This window comes from Salvelinus sp. IW2-2015, linkage group LG26 (assembly GCF_002910315.2).
Source record: "Salvelinus sp. IW2-2015 linkage group LG26, ASM291031v2, whole genome shotgun sequence".
Classification (NCBI taxonomy): Eukaryota; Metazoa; Chordata; class Actinopteri; order Salmoniformes; family Salmonidae; genus Salvelinus; species Salvelinus sp. IW2-2015.
Genome location: NC_036866.1, coordinates 48,885,977 through 48,905,052, shown reverse-complemented (window position 1 = coordinate 48,905,052; position 19,076 = coordinate 48,885,977). Strand labels below are relative to the sequence as shown.

The 19,076-nt window shown below is 44.9% G+C and overlaps 2 protein-coding genes across 4 annotated transcripts in view; both read left to right on the top strand.

Annotated features, from left to right (window-relative positions):
- The window catches only part of caprin1b (cell cycle associated protein 1b), a 32,954-nt gene extending 19,263 nt beyond the window's left edge, over positions 1 to 13,691 (top strand). Inside the window, exons 7-17 of one of the 2 annotated variants that reach the window (XM_023971036.2) lie at positions 4,232 to 4,387; positions 4,717 to 4,769; positions 4,991 to 5,074; positions 7,697 to 7,864; positions 8,365 to 8,538; positions 9,268 to 9,378; positions 9,617 to 9,733; positions 11,470 to 11,629; positions 11,868 to 12,077; positions 12,393 to 12,505; positions 12,932 to 13,691. In XM_023971036.2, coding sequence (XP_023826804.1) covers positions 4,232 to 4,387; positions 4,717 to 4,769; positions 4,991 to 5,074; positions 7,697 to 7,864; positions 8,365 to 8,538; positions 9,268 to 9,378; positions 9,617 to 9,733; positions 11,470 to 11,629; positions 11,868 to 12,077; positions 12,393 to 12,505; positions 12,932 to 13,021 — 1,436 coding nt within the window. In that variant the 3' untranslated portion in view covers positions 13,022 to 13,691. Of the gene's footprint in view, positions 1 to 4,231; positions 4,388 to 4,716; positions 4,770 to 4,990; positions 5,075 to 7,663; positions 7,865 to 8,364; positions 8,539 to 9,267; positions 9,379 to 9,616; positions 9,734 to 11,469; positions 11,630 to 11,867; positions 12,078 to 12,392; positions 12,506 to 12,931 lie in introns of both variants that reach the window. The other variant, XM_023971035.2, reaches the window with a different exon arrangement.
- A 2,179-nt stretch (positions 13,692 to 15,870) lies between these two features.
- Positions 15,871 to 19,076, top strand: part of nat10 (N-acetyltransferase 10) — a 24,583-nt gene continuing 21,377 nt past the window's right edge. The window contains exons 1-3 of one of the 2 annotated variants that reach the window (XM_023970829.2): positions 15,871 to 16,025; positions 16,256 to 16,377; positions 16,476 to 16,567. In XM_023970829.2, the coding sequence (XP_023826597.1) occupies positions 16,264 to 16,377; positions 16,476 to 16,567 (206 nt within the window). In that variant the 5' untranslated portion in view covers positions 15,871 to 16,025; positions 16,256 to 16,263. Of the gene's footprint in view, positions 16,026 to 16,233; positions 16,378 to 16,475; positions 16,568 to 19,076 lie in introns of both variants that reach the window. The other variant, XM_023970830.2, reaches the window with a different exon arrangement.

Here is a 19,076-nt window from a genome sequence, read left to right as displayed (position 1 = left end):
CCTACCTGCCCTCTCTCACCTGCTTCTCTCAGATATCCCCCTACCCGCCCTCACTCACCTCCTTCTCTCAGAATCCCCCTCAGCCCTCACTCACCTGCTTCTCTCAGAATCCCCCTACCGCCGCCCTCACTCACCTGCTTCTCTCAGAATCCCCCTACCCGCCCTCCTCACCTGCTTCTCTCAGAATCCCCTACCCGCCCTCTCTCACCTGCTTCTCTCAGAATCCCCTACCCGCCCTCTCATCACCTGCTTCTCTCTAGCATCCCCTACCAGCCCTCTCTCAACCTGCTTCTCTCAGCATCCCCTACAGCCCTCACTCACCTGCTTCCTCTCAGCAATCCCCCTACCAGCCCTCCTCACCCTGCTTTCTCAGCAATCCCCCTACCAGCCTCACTCACCGGCTTTCTAGCATCCCCCTACCAGCCCTCTCACCTGCTTCTCTCAGCATCTCGCTACCAGCCCTCTCACCTGCTTCTCTCAGCATCCCCCTACCAGCACTCTCACCTGCTTCGTCTCAGCATCTCGCTACCAGCCCTCTCACCTGCTTCTCTCAGCATCCCCCTACCAGCCCTCACTCACCTGCTTCTCTCCATCTGCTCTTCCTGCACATTTATTCCTCCATCAGTTTTTCAAATAGAATTTAGCCTTTATGGCGAGCTGGGATTGTGACCCTGATCAGTCTTTTGTTACATTTGATACATGGTGAAATTATATACAAAGAGCACAGGCCAGTCTGAGTATYGGCTTTGCAAGTTGGTTGTCACGCAGGAGTGCCAGAGGAAAAACAGCTTAGTGACATGCATGCTTTTGCATCTTTACAGCAAAGAATACCTCAAACGGTAAAACAGCATACACTGCGATTTCACACGCATTTGATAGATTTTCACAAAACATGTCGCAGTCTGTTTTAAACTAATCCCGGRCCACAAATGATTGGTTTGATAACAAACAACGTTGTTCAGTCATGTTACCTAGAAGGCTAACAACCTGGWAACTTGACTGTAGGTCTAGGCTAATTTGATTGGCCCAGGAAGAAAGGAAAAGATTCTGCTACTCATGCGATGTTCTTCGAAGGTAGGATTCATATAGGGGTAACTATATAGAAATAATCTTTCTGTGGCTCCTTACATTCTGTTTGGTGCCTAACGTTTTTAAAGTTAGGAGCAGTGTGTGTATGTTTGGGAGAAAGAGTGTGTCTGTTACCTGAAGAGTTGGTTTCATGCAGTTTTTTCACTTACTGCCACAATGACATGCAGATCATTAAACATTCAGTGCCTTCTGAAAGAATTCAGACCCCTTGTCTTTTCCCAAATTTTGTTAAGTTACAGCCTTATTCTAAAATGGTTTAAATAGAAACAATATCTCAGCAATCTACACACGATACCCCATAATGACAAAGTCATTAATCTACAAAATCTACAATCCATAATCTACAAAAATAGATAGCAGAAATTCCTTATTTACGTAAGTATTCAGACCCTTTGCTTTGAGACTTGAAATTGAGCTCAGGTGCATCCTGTTTACATTAATCATCCTTGAGCTGTTTCTACAACTTGATTGGAGTCTACCTGTGGTAAATTCAATTGATTGGACATGATTTAGAAAGGCACACACCTGTCTATATAAGGTCCCACAGTTGACAGTGCGTGTCAGAGCAAAAACCAATCCCTGCGGTAGAAGGAATTGTCCGTAGAGCACCCAGACAGGATTGTGTCGAGGCACAGATCTGGGGAAGGGTACCAAAACATTTATACAGCATTGAAGGTCCCCAAGAACACAGTGGACTCCATTTATAAGTGGAAGAAGTTTGGAACCACCAAGGCTCTTCCTAGAGCTGGCCGACCGGCCAAACTGAGCAATCGGGAGAGAAGGGCCTTGGTCAGGGAGGTGACCAAGAACCCGATGGTCACTCTGACAGAGCTCGAGTTCCTCTGTGGTTATGGTTGTCCTTCTGTAAAGTTATCCCATCTCTGCAGCACTCTAACCAATCAGGCCTTTATGGTAGAGTGGCCAGACGGAAGCCTCTCCTCCGTAAAAAGCACATGACAGCACGCTTGGAGTTTAGTAAAAGGCACCTAAAGACTCTCAGACCATGCGAAAGAAGATTCTCTGTTCTGATGAAACCAAGATTGAACTCTTTGACCTTAATGCCAAGAGTCACGTCTGGAGGAAACCTGGCACCATCCCAAAGGTGTGTCATGGTGGTGGCAGCATCATGCTGTGGGGATGTTCTTCAGCGGCAGGGACTGGGAGACTTGTCAGAATCGATGCAAAGATGAACGGCGCAAAGCACAGAGATCCTTGATGATAACATCAAATTGATCAGAAATACAGTGTAGACATTGTCAATGTTGTAAATGACTATTGTCGCTGGAAACGGCTGATTTTTAATGGGATATCTACATAGGCGTACACTTGCATTTCGTAGATGGTAATTTGAATGCACAGATATACGGTGAAGAGATCCTCTGGCCCATTGTCATACCATTCATCCGCCGCCATCATTTAATGCTTCAGCATGATAATGCACAGCCCCATGTCGCAAGGATCTGTACACAATTCCTGGAAGCTGAACATTTTCAATTTCTTCCATGGACTGCATACTTACCAGACATGTCACCCATTGACCATGTTTGGGATCCTCTGGATCGATGTGTACGACAGTTTCCGCCAACGTTCCAGTTTCCGCCAATATCCATCTATATTAAATTCTGCTCATCACGCTATACCACAATAAACAAAGTTCAAATTCTGAGACTGAGGGCATTGAGTGATTTAGAAGTGACACGTTGCTGCCAAAATCTGTAGCCCATCTCCGCGGCGCTTTATCAGCAAAATGGACAGAGCCCTACACACTAAAGCAAGGCGGTTTTCGGTCATGAATATAGGCTACAAGATGGATAGGCTGTTTGCAATAGGTTAATTACCCTTTGTGAATGCAGCTGTACACACAGCTGTCTTACCAAAATAGTGCAAACGAAATGCTGAAAGTAGTAGCGTAGTTATGCATGCAAACAAAAATACTGAATAGCAGTTTGGCTTAAAATACTGACAACTGCAAACGAAACGGCGGTACCAAGTTAAGCCTAGTAAACGAAATATCGCATTGATAAAGGCATGACACAATCTATATTTAGGCTGTATGGTAAACAAATGCAGTAAACGAAAGGTGGACGGCAATTCAAATAACCAAAACAACCTACTACAGGGATGCAGCCATGCACAGCTGTCTTGTCAAACAAATAGGCCTATAGGCCCGCTTCAGACATGGAAAACCATGCCACTCATGAGTGCAGCAACACGTTGTGATATGCCACAATACACTTCTCTGGATTAAATTCAACCCACGTAATCAATTAAGCAATGCTAGCCTACCATAAACATGTTTCCCGAGAATTGAGATTTGTTCAAATATGTAGTTCTTATTCTCTGAAAATATGCAAATTTAAATGAACATCAACCTTTTGGACCCTCGCCAGTTTGCATCCCTTTAGTCTCTGGTGTGTAATTTCAACTGACTTGCCTGAAAGGACCCTTACATATCCGAACGCGACTGCTGCAGTAGAGAGTAATTGTATAATTTATGCATGACATCCGTAACTGTCAGTTATATAGGGCTGGCACAATTACCATATAACTAACTGAAGTGTTGCAGATGGATGGAATGGTGCAGTCTTGTAAATGTACAGTTCTGTAATATGAATCATCTGGGCCTAGGGGTACAAGCTATAGGAGTGGTGCATTCTGATTGATGTGACCTTGAGACAGACACACACACACACAATGCAGTCTGCCAGGACAGAGGACTGAARGTTGAGGGCTTCTGATTCAGCGTGGCATTGGGGCAGGTTGCCATGGTCTGGGGCAGGGTGCCAGTGGCCCTATAGCCTGCCCTGTGGTCTCACTCACAGGACCCATTCTCACACACACACAGAGAGAGACAGAGAACTGGCTGTCTCAGCATTATGGGTCTAGAAAAGCCTCTCTCCAGTCGCCTCTCTCCAGTCACCAGCACCCACCACCTCTTGGAGAACTGGGTCATGTTCAATAGAGCACTTCAATTGGGGGGGGGGGGGGGTTTAGTGCTCGGACCGCAAGACTGGAGAATGCGATGAGACATACTTTGGCCAGATGTGTCCACCATATTTTATTGTAGACTGATGCATCATAATACTGTGGTGTTTTTTGTGATATGGTAATGCTGATGGTTCTCTGCCCTTCCCCTCCCCAGACAAAGCTCTGAAGGACAGCCTGGACCGGGTGCTGCTAAGCGGGTACTTTGACAAAGCCCAGTCCCACCAGAATGGAGTGTGTGAGGAGGAGGAGGATGAGGAGCAGCAGTTGGAGGCAGTAGTGGAGTCGGCAGAGGAGCAGACCATCGACCAAGGTCAACATTTTTGACATTGACATTAATGTGCACTCTTGAGTTATAAATGGACAAAGTTATACATATTTTGATAGCTCAACTGGTCACGTTCCTTTGCCGTCCTTAGAAATGTGAGTTTTTTTGAAAATGGCGAACCAATTGTAGCTGTTAGCGAAAGTACACGTAAGTTTGTGAATTGTAAGCAAGTTGTAGGCAATATTAAATGTTAACTGTTCGTTCCTTAAGTTACGTCTGTTCCTGTATTGTTTAGTTTTCCAATTGTGACAATAAAGATGTTGATTAATTGAAGATCTTTCGTCCTGCATTCTGAAAATTATTTTTCTCTTCAGAGGGTGAAATAGTTGAAGAGTACATAGAGCCCATTAAGGTGGAGGCTACAGAGGTGAGAGGACTTACTATCCTGGAATTCATTAAGGCAATGTTTTACTACATTTTGCATTGGAAATTAAAATAAGTGCTTCCAATTGGACAAATTCAGATAATGTTTACCTGTTTTGGGCAGTTTTCTTTGATTTCCTACCTACTGAACACTACCCTGTTAATTCAGTTATTATCATGTCTCGGCTGCTTTGTGACGGTGGCCATTTTGTTTATGTTTTTCAGTTCGTAAACAGACAGTTCATTCCAGACACCACGTACAGCAGCAGTGACAAGGAGCAAGGAGACAAGTGGACGACAGAAACAGAGGTATGATGCTCAGTGTTTTACACATTACACAAATCATGGTAGGGCTGTCCCAGACAAACAATATTGGTCTGCAGAGTCATCTGTTCTTTCAACCAATCAAAATGTTTAAATGTGTATTTTTTCATAGACACATCCTATGTGTTTTAATCAAATCAACTATTTGCACTAAGCCTGTCTGATGCTTTAAGTGCACTGTTAGATATAATTAAGACATGCAAATGACTAGAGTCCAACCGCAATTGATTTAATTGGACCGGGCTCAGACTTGCTGCGCGGTGTGTAAATATAAAAATTACACTGAGTGACTGTGGGACTAGCACCTGTTGTCTCTCTCTCTCCTCTCTGCTGCAGCGACCACCACAGAACAGTGTTTATCGTGCTGTCTCTGTTGCTGCAGCGTAATTAGCCATTTCTGACTGAAAAGTTACCGAAATCCCTCATTTTGTTTATGAAAAACATTCCCTGTTCCCTCAACCCTTGCTCTCTTTACGTGACATGCATGCATCACATGCACTTGACCGATATGGCCTGACCTATAGCCTATCATACTCACATCAATAAATTGGTTATAACAAACTCTGAACACCGTAACACACAGCAAAATGAATGCAGAGGACGTGACAAATCAACTAGAAACGGGGGAATGTTTACTGGTTGCTCAGGAGGTAAAGGGGAAGTCAGATGTGTGGAATAAATGTGGCTAGTCGTGGAAAATACTGGAGATCAAGAAAAAGAAGGTAAGGAGCAAGCGCTGCGTGCATATTATGTGTGCCCAACAGGTGCTGTTAAATTATATTGTAATCTTTCTGACCGTTTGGAACAATGACAACGACACTAAATGAATTATAAGTGTGCCGGAGAGTGTTTTGTAAAGACTTTATTACAGAAAATACTAAAGTTGCATTCGTTCCTGAATGCAATTTTACAAAATGGAACGGTTTATTTATTGTTTACGCTTATTTATTAAGTGGTCGCTTTATTTTTAACTTTAAATGCTTGGTTGCATTTCAAATCGTGAACAACTCGTACGCTGTGTGTTGAAAACTTTTATGATTGACTATTGTATAACTATTGAAATATAGGCCTGACTAAGTTACGGTATTAAAACCTAAAGAGGATACTTTCTTAGGCCTACAGCTCCATGGTGGTTATACAAGGCTGCTCTATACTAGGCCTACTAGTTATAATGTCATTAATTATTATTATAATGACCATAATCACAATAAGGAGATCAAGAAAAATAAGGGTTATTATTACGAATATTATTTTTCTGACAATTTGAAACATTGTAAACAACACTAGATAAATGATCAATAATACCAGAGGCTGTTCAAACCAAATAAAGTGGAAAGCCTTTATTACAGATCAACAAAGATTAAAAACAGACGAAATGGTGAAGTGTTTTGTCCGACATGCGTGATGTTTGGCGCTCGTAGAGGCAGTAGACTATTAAACAAATGCTCGCAGTGAACAGAAGCAGGATAACTGTTTTAATGCTGTAGTTATACAGTACCAGTCAAGTTTCGACACACCTACTCACTTAAGGATTTGTCATAATTTTTCTACATTGTGGAATAATAGTGAAGATTTCAAAACTATGAAATAACACATGGAAACATATCAAAATATATTTTATATTGGAGATTCTTCAAAGTAGCCAGCCTTTGCCTTGACAGCTTTGCACACTCTTGGCATTCTATCAACCAGCTTCATGAGGTAGTCACCTGGAATGCATTTCAATTAACAGATGTGCCTTGTTAAAAGTTAATTTCTGGAATTTCTTTCCTTAATGCGTTTGAGCCAATCAGTTGTGTTGTGACAAGGTAGGGGTGGTATACAGAAGATAGCCCTATTTGGTAAAAGACCAAGTCCATATTATGGCAAGAACAGCTCAAATATGCAAAGAGAAACTACACTCCATCATTACTTTAACTTCTTATGGAACAGTGGGATGCTAGCATTACTTTCCATTACTTTGACTGACCTTCATGTCTGAATCTGGAAAATGTCAAGAACTTTGAACGTTTCTTAAAGTGCAGTTGCAAAAACCATCAAGCGCAATGATAAAACTGGCTCTCATGAGGACCMCCACAGGAAAGGAAGACCCAGAGTTGCCTCTGCTGCAGAGGATAAGTTCATTAGAGTTAACTGCACCTCAGATTGCAGCTCAAATAAATGCTTCACAAGAGTTCAAGTAACAGATACATCTCAACATCAACTGTTCAGAGACAAACAATTTTTTTTGCATTTTAAAGTATTGGCTGTCAACYTTCAGTAAAAAATAAAACGGTGTCATCTAATATAAAACTTTTGAAACGGCCTGTAACTAACGGGTTTTACCGTCCTGTAAGTCCTCCGGCATGCGATCAAAGCAGCAGGAGATGTATATAAAATAAAATGTTGTATTCATGTATTGATTTAGTCATACCCGATGCCTTTTATCAAGATCTGTTACGTTTAAGAATTAAGATGTCACCTACATTTCAAAAAGTCTAATTTGGACTATATCTTAAATGACCATTTTATGTAATCGTCTAGTCAAGAGATTATGGGACTGGATACGGAAGGGTACTTTCATAGGGTATACAGCCTCTGGCCTTGCCTCTTGATCTTCCCCCTCAGGTGGTGAGTGTCGTCCAGCAACAGCCTGTACAGTCAGCCCTTCCCCCCAATGACTTGGAGACCCACTCCCTGAACGTGGCCACACCCACAGTCACACCCCCGGTAGTCAGGAAGCAGGCAGTCCAGGACCTCTTGTCACAGATGCAGGGGCCTTACAACTTCATGCAGGTGAGGATTCGAACCACCACCCTCTTCAAGACTGTTAGCCCACTGAGCTAAAGCTTAGGCATTAGCTCTGACTGGTGACAGATGCAGAGGCCTTAACTTCATGCAGGTGAGGATTCGAACCATCACCCTCTTCAAGACTGTTAGCCCACTGAGCTAAAGTCTAGCCATTAGCTGTGGTTGCTGTGCCTGTGGTTCAGGCTTGTACAATGAGGCGGTTTGGACCTGAATACTAGGCATTTGGTCCAAGCTAATGCCTGGGCTTTAGCTCAGCAGGTGAACACGATCTAGTGGCTTATAGGGGACCATGGCTTTGAACCTCAGTCAGCCACATATACAGCATAGTGCCATAATAACAATGTTTMCTTCCCTCAGGACCAATGCATTTTGTGGAGTTGTGGAGTCAATGCATTTTGTGGAGTCAGAAGATCAAGGAATCAAAGATGTGAGGGATAAAGGAAAGAGTTTTGTTATTCCGACATCTTTTCTGCTTCCTCCCTCAGGACTCTATGCTGGAGTTTGATGGCCAGCTCATTGACCCAGCCATCGTGTCAGCCCAGCCCATGAAGCCTGCAGCTCAGAACATAGACCTTCCTCAGTTGGGCTGTCCCCCAGTCCATCTAAAATCACGCCTCTCACCACACAACACCGTCCCGGTACAGCCTGAGCCCATGCAGGTGAGTACTGGTGTTATTGAAGGATAATGGCAGGGGCTTCTTTTAATAACATAAAGATGGCCTTGTTCAAATACTTTGAAAATGCCATTTWAAAAAAATATATATTATTATTTTATTCTCCCTAATTTCGTGGTATCCAATTGGTAGTAGTTACAGTCTGGTCTCATCGCTGCAACTCCCGTACGGACTCGGGAGAGGAGAAGGTCGAGAGCCATGCGTCCTCCGAAACACAACCCAACAAAGCCGCACTGCTTCTTGACACAATGCACATCCAACCCGGGAAGCCAGCCGCACCAATGTGTCGGAGGAAACACCGTACACCTAGCGACCTGGTCAGCGTGCACTGCGCCCGGCCCGCCATGACACAGGAGTCGCTAGTGCACYATGAGACAAGGATATCCCTGCCGGCCAAACCCTCCCCAACCCGAACGACGCTGGGCCAATTGTGCGCCGCCCCGTGGGCCTCCCGGTTGCGGCCGGCTGCGACAGAGCCTGGGCTCGAACCCAGAATCTAAGGTGGCACAACTAGCCTTAGACCACTGCGCCACCCGGGAGGCCCTAAAATGCACCCTTAAGTAATCACTGATATGACTTGTCTGGATTGGTCAAAGGTCTTTTAGATGTGATAATTCCAGTGAGGTTAAAAGATTGCATTAGATGCATCTTCACCTCTGTGGTGAAGAGGTTAGGAATCTCGACGTCTGAATGAGTCCGCTCCTTCATCCCCAGGTTCCCACGGTGTCCCCCACGCCTGAGTCGTACGCCACGCCGTGCCCCATGTACCAGTCATCACACACGCCAGAACCGCGCCCGCATGCGGACTCCATCGACACCATCCAGGTAAAAAATGATAAAAGGATAATGCATGACACTTAGCGAACACTTTTATCAACTTGCAGTTGACTTGTGAGCAACTTTTAAGTTGCGGGTTACATTTCCACAGTGATCATGTACACATACAAAAAAGAAATGGCGGACTCACTGTGGGAGTTGAACCCACAACTTTTGCGTTACTAGCGCCACAGTCTTACCAACCTGAGTAGAGGATCACTGTATCTGATGGTACTGTTCTCCGCAGGCGTCCATGTCCCTGTCGTCAGAGCAGCAGCAGGTCTTCCAGTCTGTCAACGTCTCCAAACCCCCACACATCTCCGGCATCAATGTCAATGCAGCTCCATTCCAGTCCATGCAGACAGTAAGGCCTTAGTCAAAACGCAAACAGTCTCTCTTTGGCCGGCAGGCAAGCACGGTCACGCACGCCGGCAGGCAGGCACAGTCACGCACGCAGGCGGTCACGCAGGCAGGAGTCTTAAGAGTTGAATGTTCATCATCATCGTTATTGTATTTCCATATTGTTCATATGGTCTGTCTTTGAGTTTTTTCTCTCACTGTCTTTATTCATCCATTTTTGTTAATTTCGATTTCATCAGGCAGACAGGCGCGCGCACAGAGAGACAGGCAGACAGGCGCGCACAGAGAGACAGGCAGACAGGCGCGCGCACAGAGAGACAGGCAGACAGGCGCGCGCACAGAGAGACAGGCAGACAGGCGCGCGCACAGAGAGACAGGCAGACAGGCGCGCCACCAGAAGAGACAGGCAGACAGGCGCGCGGCACAGAGAGACAGGCAGACAGGCGCGCGCGCACAGAGAAGACAGGCAGACAGGCGCGTGTGCGCAGACAGAGAGACATCAGACAGGCGCGTGTGGCGCAGACAGAGAGACATGCAGACAGGCGCGTGTGGCGCAGACAGAGAGACGGGCAGACAGAGAGACGGGCAGACAGGCGCGTGTGCGCAGACAGAGAGACGGGCAGACAGGCGCGTGTGCGCAGACAGAGAGACGGGCAGACAGGCGCGTGTGCGCGCAGACAGAGAGACGGGCAGACAGGCGCGTGTGCGCGCAGACAGAGAGACGGGCAGACAGGCGCGTGCGCGCAGACAGAGAGACGGGCAGACAGGCGCGTGCGCGCAGACAGAGAGACGGGCAGACAGGCGCGTGCGCGCAGACAGAGAGACGGGCAGACAGGCGCGTGGCGCGCAAGACAGAGAGACGGGCAGACAGGCGCGTGCGCGCAGACAAAGACGACGGGCAGACAGAGAGACGGGCAGACAGCGCGTGGCCCCCCCCCCCCCGCCGCAAAAAGAACCCCCCAAGTAGGGGGAGAAAAAAAAACCGGGCAGATGCAGCAGAGCAGACACGTGTGACTGACACGGGCAGACATGACAGACACGCCACACGACAGACAGATGGCAGAGACGGCACACGACAGACAGACGGCAGAGACAGACGACAGAGACGGCACACGACAGAGACGCCAAATACTAATTGAGTGTATGTAAACTTCTTACCCACTGGGAATGTGATGAAAGAAATAAAAGCTGAAATAAAACATTCTCTCTACTATTATTCTGACATTTCACATTCATAAATTAAAGTGGTGATCCTAACTGACCTAAGACAGGGAATTTTTACTAGGATTAAATGTCAGGAATTGTGAAAAACTGAGTTTAAATGTTTTTGGCTAAGGTGTATGTAAACTTCCGACTTCAACTGTATATACAGGGGGTACCGGTACAGAGTCAATGTGCGGGGGTACAGGTTAGTCGAGGTAATTCTTACCAAAATTCTTACCATCGTTTCAACTGCGGATTGGCCCTTTCATGACAATGCTTATAGTGCAGAATCTCTGTTTACTACTACTGCCGGCGCTCATATGCAACCTACTCTCAGAACTGGAAGCATTTAACTTGGATTCTTACAGCATTCTGTGATGGTGGCAGGGATAGTATTGGGCTGAAACACAAATCTCAGATTGTAGCTTTAACTCTTGATAAGCCTGTGAGTGACAATTGTTCCTAGAGTTGTTAAACCAGGCTGAACACTCGGCACACCATTGTTTTAACCAGGCTACCTTGTTCCCCCCCCCTCAGGTGTTCAACCTCAATGCCCCTGTCCCGCCGGCCAATGAGGCGGAAGCCTTGACCCAGGCCAGCCAATACCAGAACAGCTACAGCCAGCAGGGGTTCAGCAGCCAATCACAGCWGCTCCCTGTGGAGCAGACAGAGATGCAGACGGAGCAGCTGCAGTCTGGTGAGCTAGCAGGGCTGGAGCAGATTTTTTTCCCCTTGTCATACTGCAGAGCAAAACCAAGTCGAGCCGTACCACACTGGCCTGGTTATGCGTTTACCATAGTGCTACTGGAGCTGTCCTGAAAAGGGCCATGTGAACAGGTTGAACAGTGCTAGATGGTGTGGAAAGGATATTTCACGAACTTTATTATGACTGTCTTAAAGGCCATTTTACTCAAACTATGTTTCCCTGTCTGTAGTGGTTGGTGCCTTCCACTCCCAGGACCCATCCCTGCCCAGCCAGGCCCTGCCCCAGGGGCAGCAGCCGGGTCAGCAGGGTCCAGGGTTCATCCCCGCGGCTGGTCGCCAGGCCCAGTCCTTCTACAACAGCAGAGGCATGACCCGCGGAGGCCCCCGTAACGCCCGCGGCATGGTCAACGGATACAGGGGCCCCTCCAACGGATTCAGAGGTACGGTAGCCTGACCTGTCCTTTACTGTCACAAACTAAATTGTGCAGGGCCACACATCAGCCTCAAGATACACTCGAGCTTTCTCTTGTCTGTAGTGTAGTTCGTTAAATAGATGGATTGAGCTGAGTGTTGTGTATGGGAGAAAAAACCTACATCTATTGGATTTGATCTCAACTTGTTTGACATTTGATACGACATGCTTGTTGCACATGTCGGTGTCATCGTGGTCTTGATGCTGTTTAATAAGCGAAAGAAACAACCTATGCTTTTCACTGAATGACTGCGTCTAACTGGAGTGTAACAATCCATTCCAGGTGGATATGACGGTTACCGGCCTCCCTTCACCAACACTCCAAACTCTGGATATCAACAGGCTCAGTTCAACACCCCTCGGGACTACTCCAATGGTGGCAACTACCAGCGGGGGGTAAACAACCTTTGACCTTATCACTCACACAGGGTTGGAGGTGGGGCTTGGGATGGATGTTGAGCTAACATGCTCAGGGCCGGTTTGCCGGACACAGATTTAAGCCGTGGAATTAAAAGTACTTTCAACTGGGGGGAGTTTCTCCGTTGAGCATTATTTTTCCAATTCAAGAGTAGGCTTAATCTAGGTCTTGGAAGCTGGCCCGCCCTTGCCATAGGGGATCTTGGAGTGTCTCATATCTGTTTTTGCATCTATAGGAGTTGTTGCGTTACATGTTAGTAATCTTTTGTGGGCCTAAATTTGCCCTCTCTTTGCCCTTTTATAGGGGGTATCACTGGATCGTCTCCTTTTATTTGTTAGGAATCTATGTAGGAGTATTCTATAAGAACGGTAAGTAGTAATGCTTTGTCTTTTACCCTGCTTCAGGATGGTTATAATCAGAACTACAAGCGTGGAGCAGGCCAGGGATCCAGAGGGATGTCTCGAGGAGGCAATGCCCAGGCCATGAGGTCCTGATCGGGCCTGTGTTTGACTGTCCCAATTCACCCCTTCCCCTTGGCCCTAACAATTCAATGTTTGCAGAAACGTCTGGTACGTATAACGGTGTAGTGGTGGACTTATTTACTTGGTTATATTTTTCCTGGGTGGGGCAAATTTGAAGGGTCATGGCCAAGGTGGGGGGGTGGGGTAAGGAACGACTTGGACAGATTTTGACTGACAACTTTCCACACCATACGAAAACATTCAAGATATKCAGAATGCATTTTGCCCCATCACTTTTATTTGTCCTTTTTTGTTTCTCACCAGTGGTATTTTCTTCCTGGCTTTTGGATCAAAGTAATGCCTGCTTTGATATTGGAACAAAATATTAATGTTTTAAAATGAGACTGAGTACACAAGCCGATCTGTAAATCCTTAGTGTTACAAATGGTTTTAAGCAAGCCTGTAAACTTGAAAGATTTCGTTGATTTTTTTTTTTATCAAATAAAACATGCCACTGCTGGTCTGAGCCCCTGGGAGTGTTTCTTTCTCTTGCCCAGTCCCCCCCCTTTTTTTTGTTTTGTTCACATATCATCTTTGTTCTAAAAAGCATTTTTGTTATGTTTTTAAAAGAAGCTCCCAATTCCTCAGTTTGTAAATTGATGTTGCCTCAAGAGTTTCAATAAAGATGTTGCATTACCCATGATTTGTGGTGATTGTGTCCAGTGTCTTTTTATTGTTGGGTGGTGAAAGTGTTGCCAGGGCTAGACAAGATGGTTTTGACTTATGATGGAAAGAGCTGTGTATTGCATTCTCTGGAGAAAACTACACAATCTGAGAGCTGGGTAAGGGACCACGGATGACTCGAGACTACATTTCCTATCTACGCTTCTTTATTAGCTCAGAGGCTAAATTAAACCGCTTTTACTATGGTGGGTTACTTGTTGAGGAAGACCTTGAAATGGTGATTTTATTAAGTGTAGTCAAAGATTATAGAGATACTGACATTGTCAGGGCAGAAAGACATGTACCATGGGAGTCTTCGTACACAAAGCGGCGCTACTGTCGAGCTCCCGCCTATTCTTTCTTTGGATTGTTGGATACGTCTCGTTATTGCAATCCTCTTACGAATATTCAATGAGGGTTGTTGACGTCAACCGCCTCTATTCAAAGGAGACAGATGCTATGCTACTAGCCTCATTCCATGAATATGCATAGACATTCTTTTTCTCAAAGTTGCCGGGATGTCACATAACAAATTTTATTTGATCAAATTAACACCACGGTGCAAATAAGCCATTCATTTGTTTGTTGACCAAATTCGAGACTGTCATTAACCTCCATAAAAAATGAATTGCTTGGTGGGAGAAACAACAAAACGACACCTGCTGGAGGGAGACAGATTTTCTGCCGAATTGAGCCTCTTTATTTTCCTCTGGTGTAGTGTAGAGATGAGGCAGTCTGGTTATAACCTATATTTTAAACTGGGTGGTTTGAGCCCTGAATGCTGATTGGCTGACAGCCGTGGTATATCAGACCGTATGCCATGGGTACGACAAAACATTTATTTTCACTGCTCTAATTGCGTTGGCAACCAGTTTATAATAACAATAAGGCACCTTGGGGGTTTGTGATATATGGCCAATATATTACGGCTAAGGGCTGCGTCCAGGCACTCAGTGTTGTGCGTAAGAACAGCCCTTAGCTGTGGTATATTGGCCATATACTGCCTCGGGCCTTATTGCTAAAATAACCRCTCTTTTTAGTATTGTCAGAGGGGAAGAGAGGCCCAACTCGGCAGAAAACCTGTCTCCTTCCAGCAGGTGGTCTTTTTTCCCCTCGTTTCGCCCACCAAGCAAGGAGTTTTTGCATGGAGGTCAATGAGTGTTGAATTTGGTTAACAAAAAATGTATGGCTTATATGCTACGTGAGTTATATTTGATCGAATAGAAGTTTTGTAATGCTTAAGTTGTTACGAGTGTATGTAGAAGCAGGACACGTGACATCCCGGCAACTTTGAGGAAACAATTTATATCGGAGTTATAAAAGTTGGGTGAATTTTGGCCCCTTCCTCCTGACAGAGCTGGTGTAACTGAGTCGGGTTTGTAGGCCTCCTTGCTCAAACACGCTTTTTCAGTTCTGCCCACAAATTTTCTATAGGATTGAGGTCAGGGCTTTGTGAAGGCCACTTCAATACCTTGAGATGGCTGTGCATATTCATGCCATGAAGCTAGTAGCATAGCATCTCTTCATTGAAAACCGTTGGTTGACATCAACAACCCTCATTGCAAATTAAAAGTAGATTGCAAAAATGTCCAGAATTCTATTCCCCAAATTAGACATCCATAGTTAATAACAAAAATAACATCTTCCTGAATCATTAATGAGTGATTACGATTGCACTAGAATTGTAATTTWAAAAAATATATATWTTTTTTTAATGTTATATTTTTTTATTTATTTTTTTATTTAACCTTTATTTAACGAGGCAAGTCATTGAAGAACAAATTCTTATTTACAATGACGGCCTACTGTTAGACGTGTTTGATGTCGGGATGTAAGTTGATAATTGTGTATAATTAAACAATTGATTGCAATAATGAAATGCATCCACCAAGCGGGAAAGGCGGTAGCGAGACAGCCCACCGGTCCGCTAGTGAGGATAGAGGTGTATTTGTCAGTATATCCATAATCTTTGGTATTGTACTATATCATTAACATATTTAGAAATACCAGTCATATTTATATATATTATATAGGTTCACGCGTTTTTTCACCTCATTGCTTGTGAGCATATTTAGTTTATTTCAGGTTTGTTAACATTTTACCTTCAGGCATTTGGTTAGACAGCTCGTGTACTTTTGTCGCATAGTTCTGACGTCATACCAGGGTCCTGCAGAACCGCCGTCCCCACGTGAGTTTATCGGCATGATGGCTGCATGTAAACTAAACTAACTGCTTCCAGTGTTTTGCCGTGTTTTCATCCACATTCATTCGTTTTATCCGGATTAAACACCAGTGGGTTTACTAACTACGTCAGGTAAGAACGATATCTTAAACCAGAGAGTTGTATACCTGCTAACTAGATACATCATAACATAAATAATCTGTAGGATTTAAGGGATGTGATCAGCTAAATGATGAACTACTGTTGTGCCGCTGCCATGTTGTACACATATGCCCATTGACAAAACTGTCTAGSTTTACATCAGAAATAGTCCCCTTGCATAACACCCTTACTGGGGCAGCCTTACTGCTTTCCGCCCTCAGGGACCACCATGGCAACATTTCGGAAGAAGATAGATAACAGGATCCGTGTCCAGATAGATAATGGCGTTTCTGAGCAACACCGCACCATGTTCGTGGTGGTCGGGGACCATGGCAGAGACCAGGTAAAAATGTCTACTTTAACATGTACATGATTAAGACATTGATATCAGCCCAGAAGTGTTTGTCATCTGTAATCCATGTTCAATTTAACTTCATCCAGGTTGTCATCCTGCACCACATGCTGTCAAAAGCCGCAGTCAGAGCCAGACCATCTGTCCTCTGGTGCTATAAGAAAGAGCTGGGCTTCAGCAGGTAAATAATACCCTACACGATGCCTTGAGCTATGTTTATTTGTCTTTTTAAGGATTATTAGCCCGGMCCCAGATATGATCATGCTGTATTTGGGCTATAAGACACAAGACAGTGCTGTGTCATTAATTAGTGATGTTACTTTTGATACTCGAGCTTCGAGGCACTTAGAACTTAGAAGCAGAGTGCCGATGCGTGTATCACATTATCAGAAGTATGTCGATGCTTCGTTTGATCACATGTATTTTCAACCCGTGTGTCTATGGAACACCGTTTGGGTCTTTGCATGTCAAAAAAAAAAGATACACGTCAAATAGTGTTAGTTGCTGCATACCGCCCAAACAGATCCACAGATGATGCGATCTCTATTGCACTCCACACTGCCCTTTCCCACCTGGACAAAAGGAACACATGTGAGAATGCTATTCATTGACTAAAGCTCAGCGTTCAACACCATAGTACCCTCAAAGCTCATCACTAAGCTAAGGATCCTGGGACTAAACACCGCCCTCTGCAACTGTATCCTGGACTTCCTMYCAGGCCGRCCCCAGGTYGWGAGGYTYYWWYSKAKKKKWRRMSCKKRRRMYWRRTRKAKKKRMGYYSRRCCCKYGSSMMSSMMSRRKYMRCCCRRCRMRWKRRCCRMMTRKKCCKKKAKRMSKWMGSCKYGSKKSGKCRKAAKKKCKWTWKRTTTMSKYYKSYKKKKAKKYMMGMWYGSCRMYWRKWCSYKKAWMYKSYYYKKYSCRWWWYGGYYGMMGMRKYYYYKCRMGSCSGGMGGMMSCKAGAATAACAACGTATCCCTCAACGTAACCAAGACTTAGGAGATGATTGTGGACTACAGGAAAAGGAGGACCGAGCACGCCCCCATTCTCATTGACGGGGCTGTAGTGGAGCAGGTTGAGAGCTTTAAGTTCCTCAATGTCCACGTCACCTACAAACTAGAATGGTCCAAACACACCAAGACAGTTGTGAAGAGGGARGACAAAGCCTATTCCCCCTCAGGAAACTAAAAAGATTTGTCATGGATCCTGAGATCCTCAAAGTTCTATAGCTACAACATTGAGAACATTCTGACTGGTTGCATCACTGCCTGGTACGGCAATTACTCGGCCTCTGACCGCAAGGCACTACAGAGGGTAGTGCGTACGGCCCAGTACATCACTGGGGCTAAGCTGCCTGCCATCCAGGACCTCTACACCAGGCGGTGTCAGAGGAAGGCCCTAAAAGTTGTCAAAGACCCCAGCCACAGACTGTTCTCTCTACTACCGCATGGCAYGCGGTACCGGAGTGRCAAGTCTAGGACAAAAAGGCTTCTCAACAGTTTTTACCCCCAAGCCATAAGACTCCTGAACAGGTAATCAAATGGCTAACCGGGCTATCTGCATTGTGTCCCACCACCCGCCAACCCCTCTTTCCGCTACTGCTACTTTCTATTCATCATATATACATAGTCACTTTAACCACATACTACCTCAATCAGCCGCCTGACTAACCGGTGTCTGTATGTAGCCTCGCTACTGTATATGGCCTTTTTATTGTTTTTAACTGTCTTTATACTGTTTTATTTATTTACTTTCCTATTGTTCACCTAATACCTTTTTTGCACAGTTGGTTAGAGCCTGTAAGTAAGCATTTCACTAAGGTCTACTACACCTGTTGTATTTGGCGCACGTGACAAATAAACTTTGATTTGATCATGTTTTGGGGGTGCTTTGCTGCAGGAAGGACTGGTGCACTTCACGAAATAGATGGCATCTTGAGGGAGGAAAATTATGTGGATATATTGAAGCAYCATCTCAAGACATCAGTCAGGWAGTTAAAGCTTGGTCGCAAATGGGTCTTCCAAATGGACAATGACCGCAAGCATATTTCCAAATTTGTGGCAAAATGGCTTAAGGACAATAAAGTCAACGTATTGGAGTGGCCATCACAAAGCCCTGACCTCAATCCTATAGAACATTTGTTGGCAGAACTGAAAAGCGTGTGCGAGCAAGGAGGCCCACAAACCTGACTCAGTTACTTATTGTAGGAAGCTTGTGGAYGGCTACCTGAAACGTTTGACCCAAGTTAATTKATTTAAAGGCAATGCAACCAAATACTAATTGAGTGCAATGTGATGAAAGAAATAAAAGCTTAAATAAATCATTCTCTCTACTATTATTCTGACATTTCACATTCTTAAAATATAGTGGTGATCCTAACTGACCTAAGACAGGGAATTTCTACTAGGATTAAMTGTCAGCAATTGTGAAAAACMGAGTTTAAATGTATTTGGCTAAGGTGTATGTAAACTTCCGACTTCAACTGTGTATGCCCGTTGAAGTGAATTGGATTAGTGTGCCTTATTTTCAGAAATTATTTTGCCCCTTTGGTTGTGATACAAACCTTAATAAAACACAGGCCTACGGGCTAGGCTACATGAGGTGTGCGACTTGGATTATGAAAAAGTTGCAAAAAAAAGACATTGTTTCTTATGCTGGGCATCATTCACAAGTGATAATATATAATTCACATG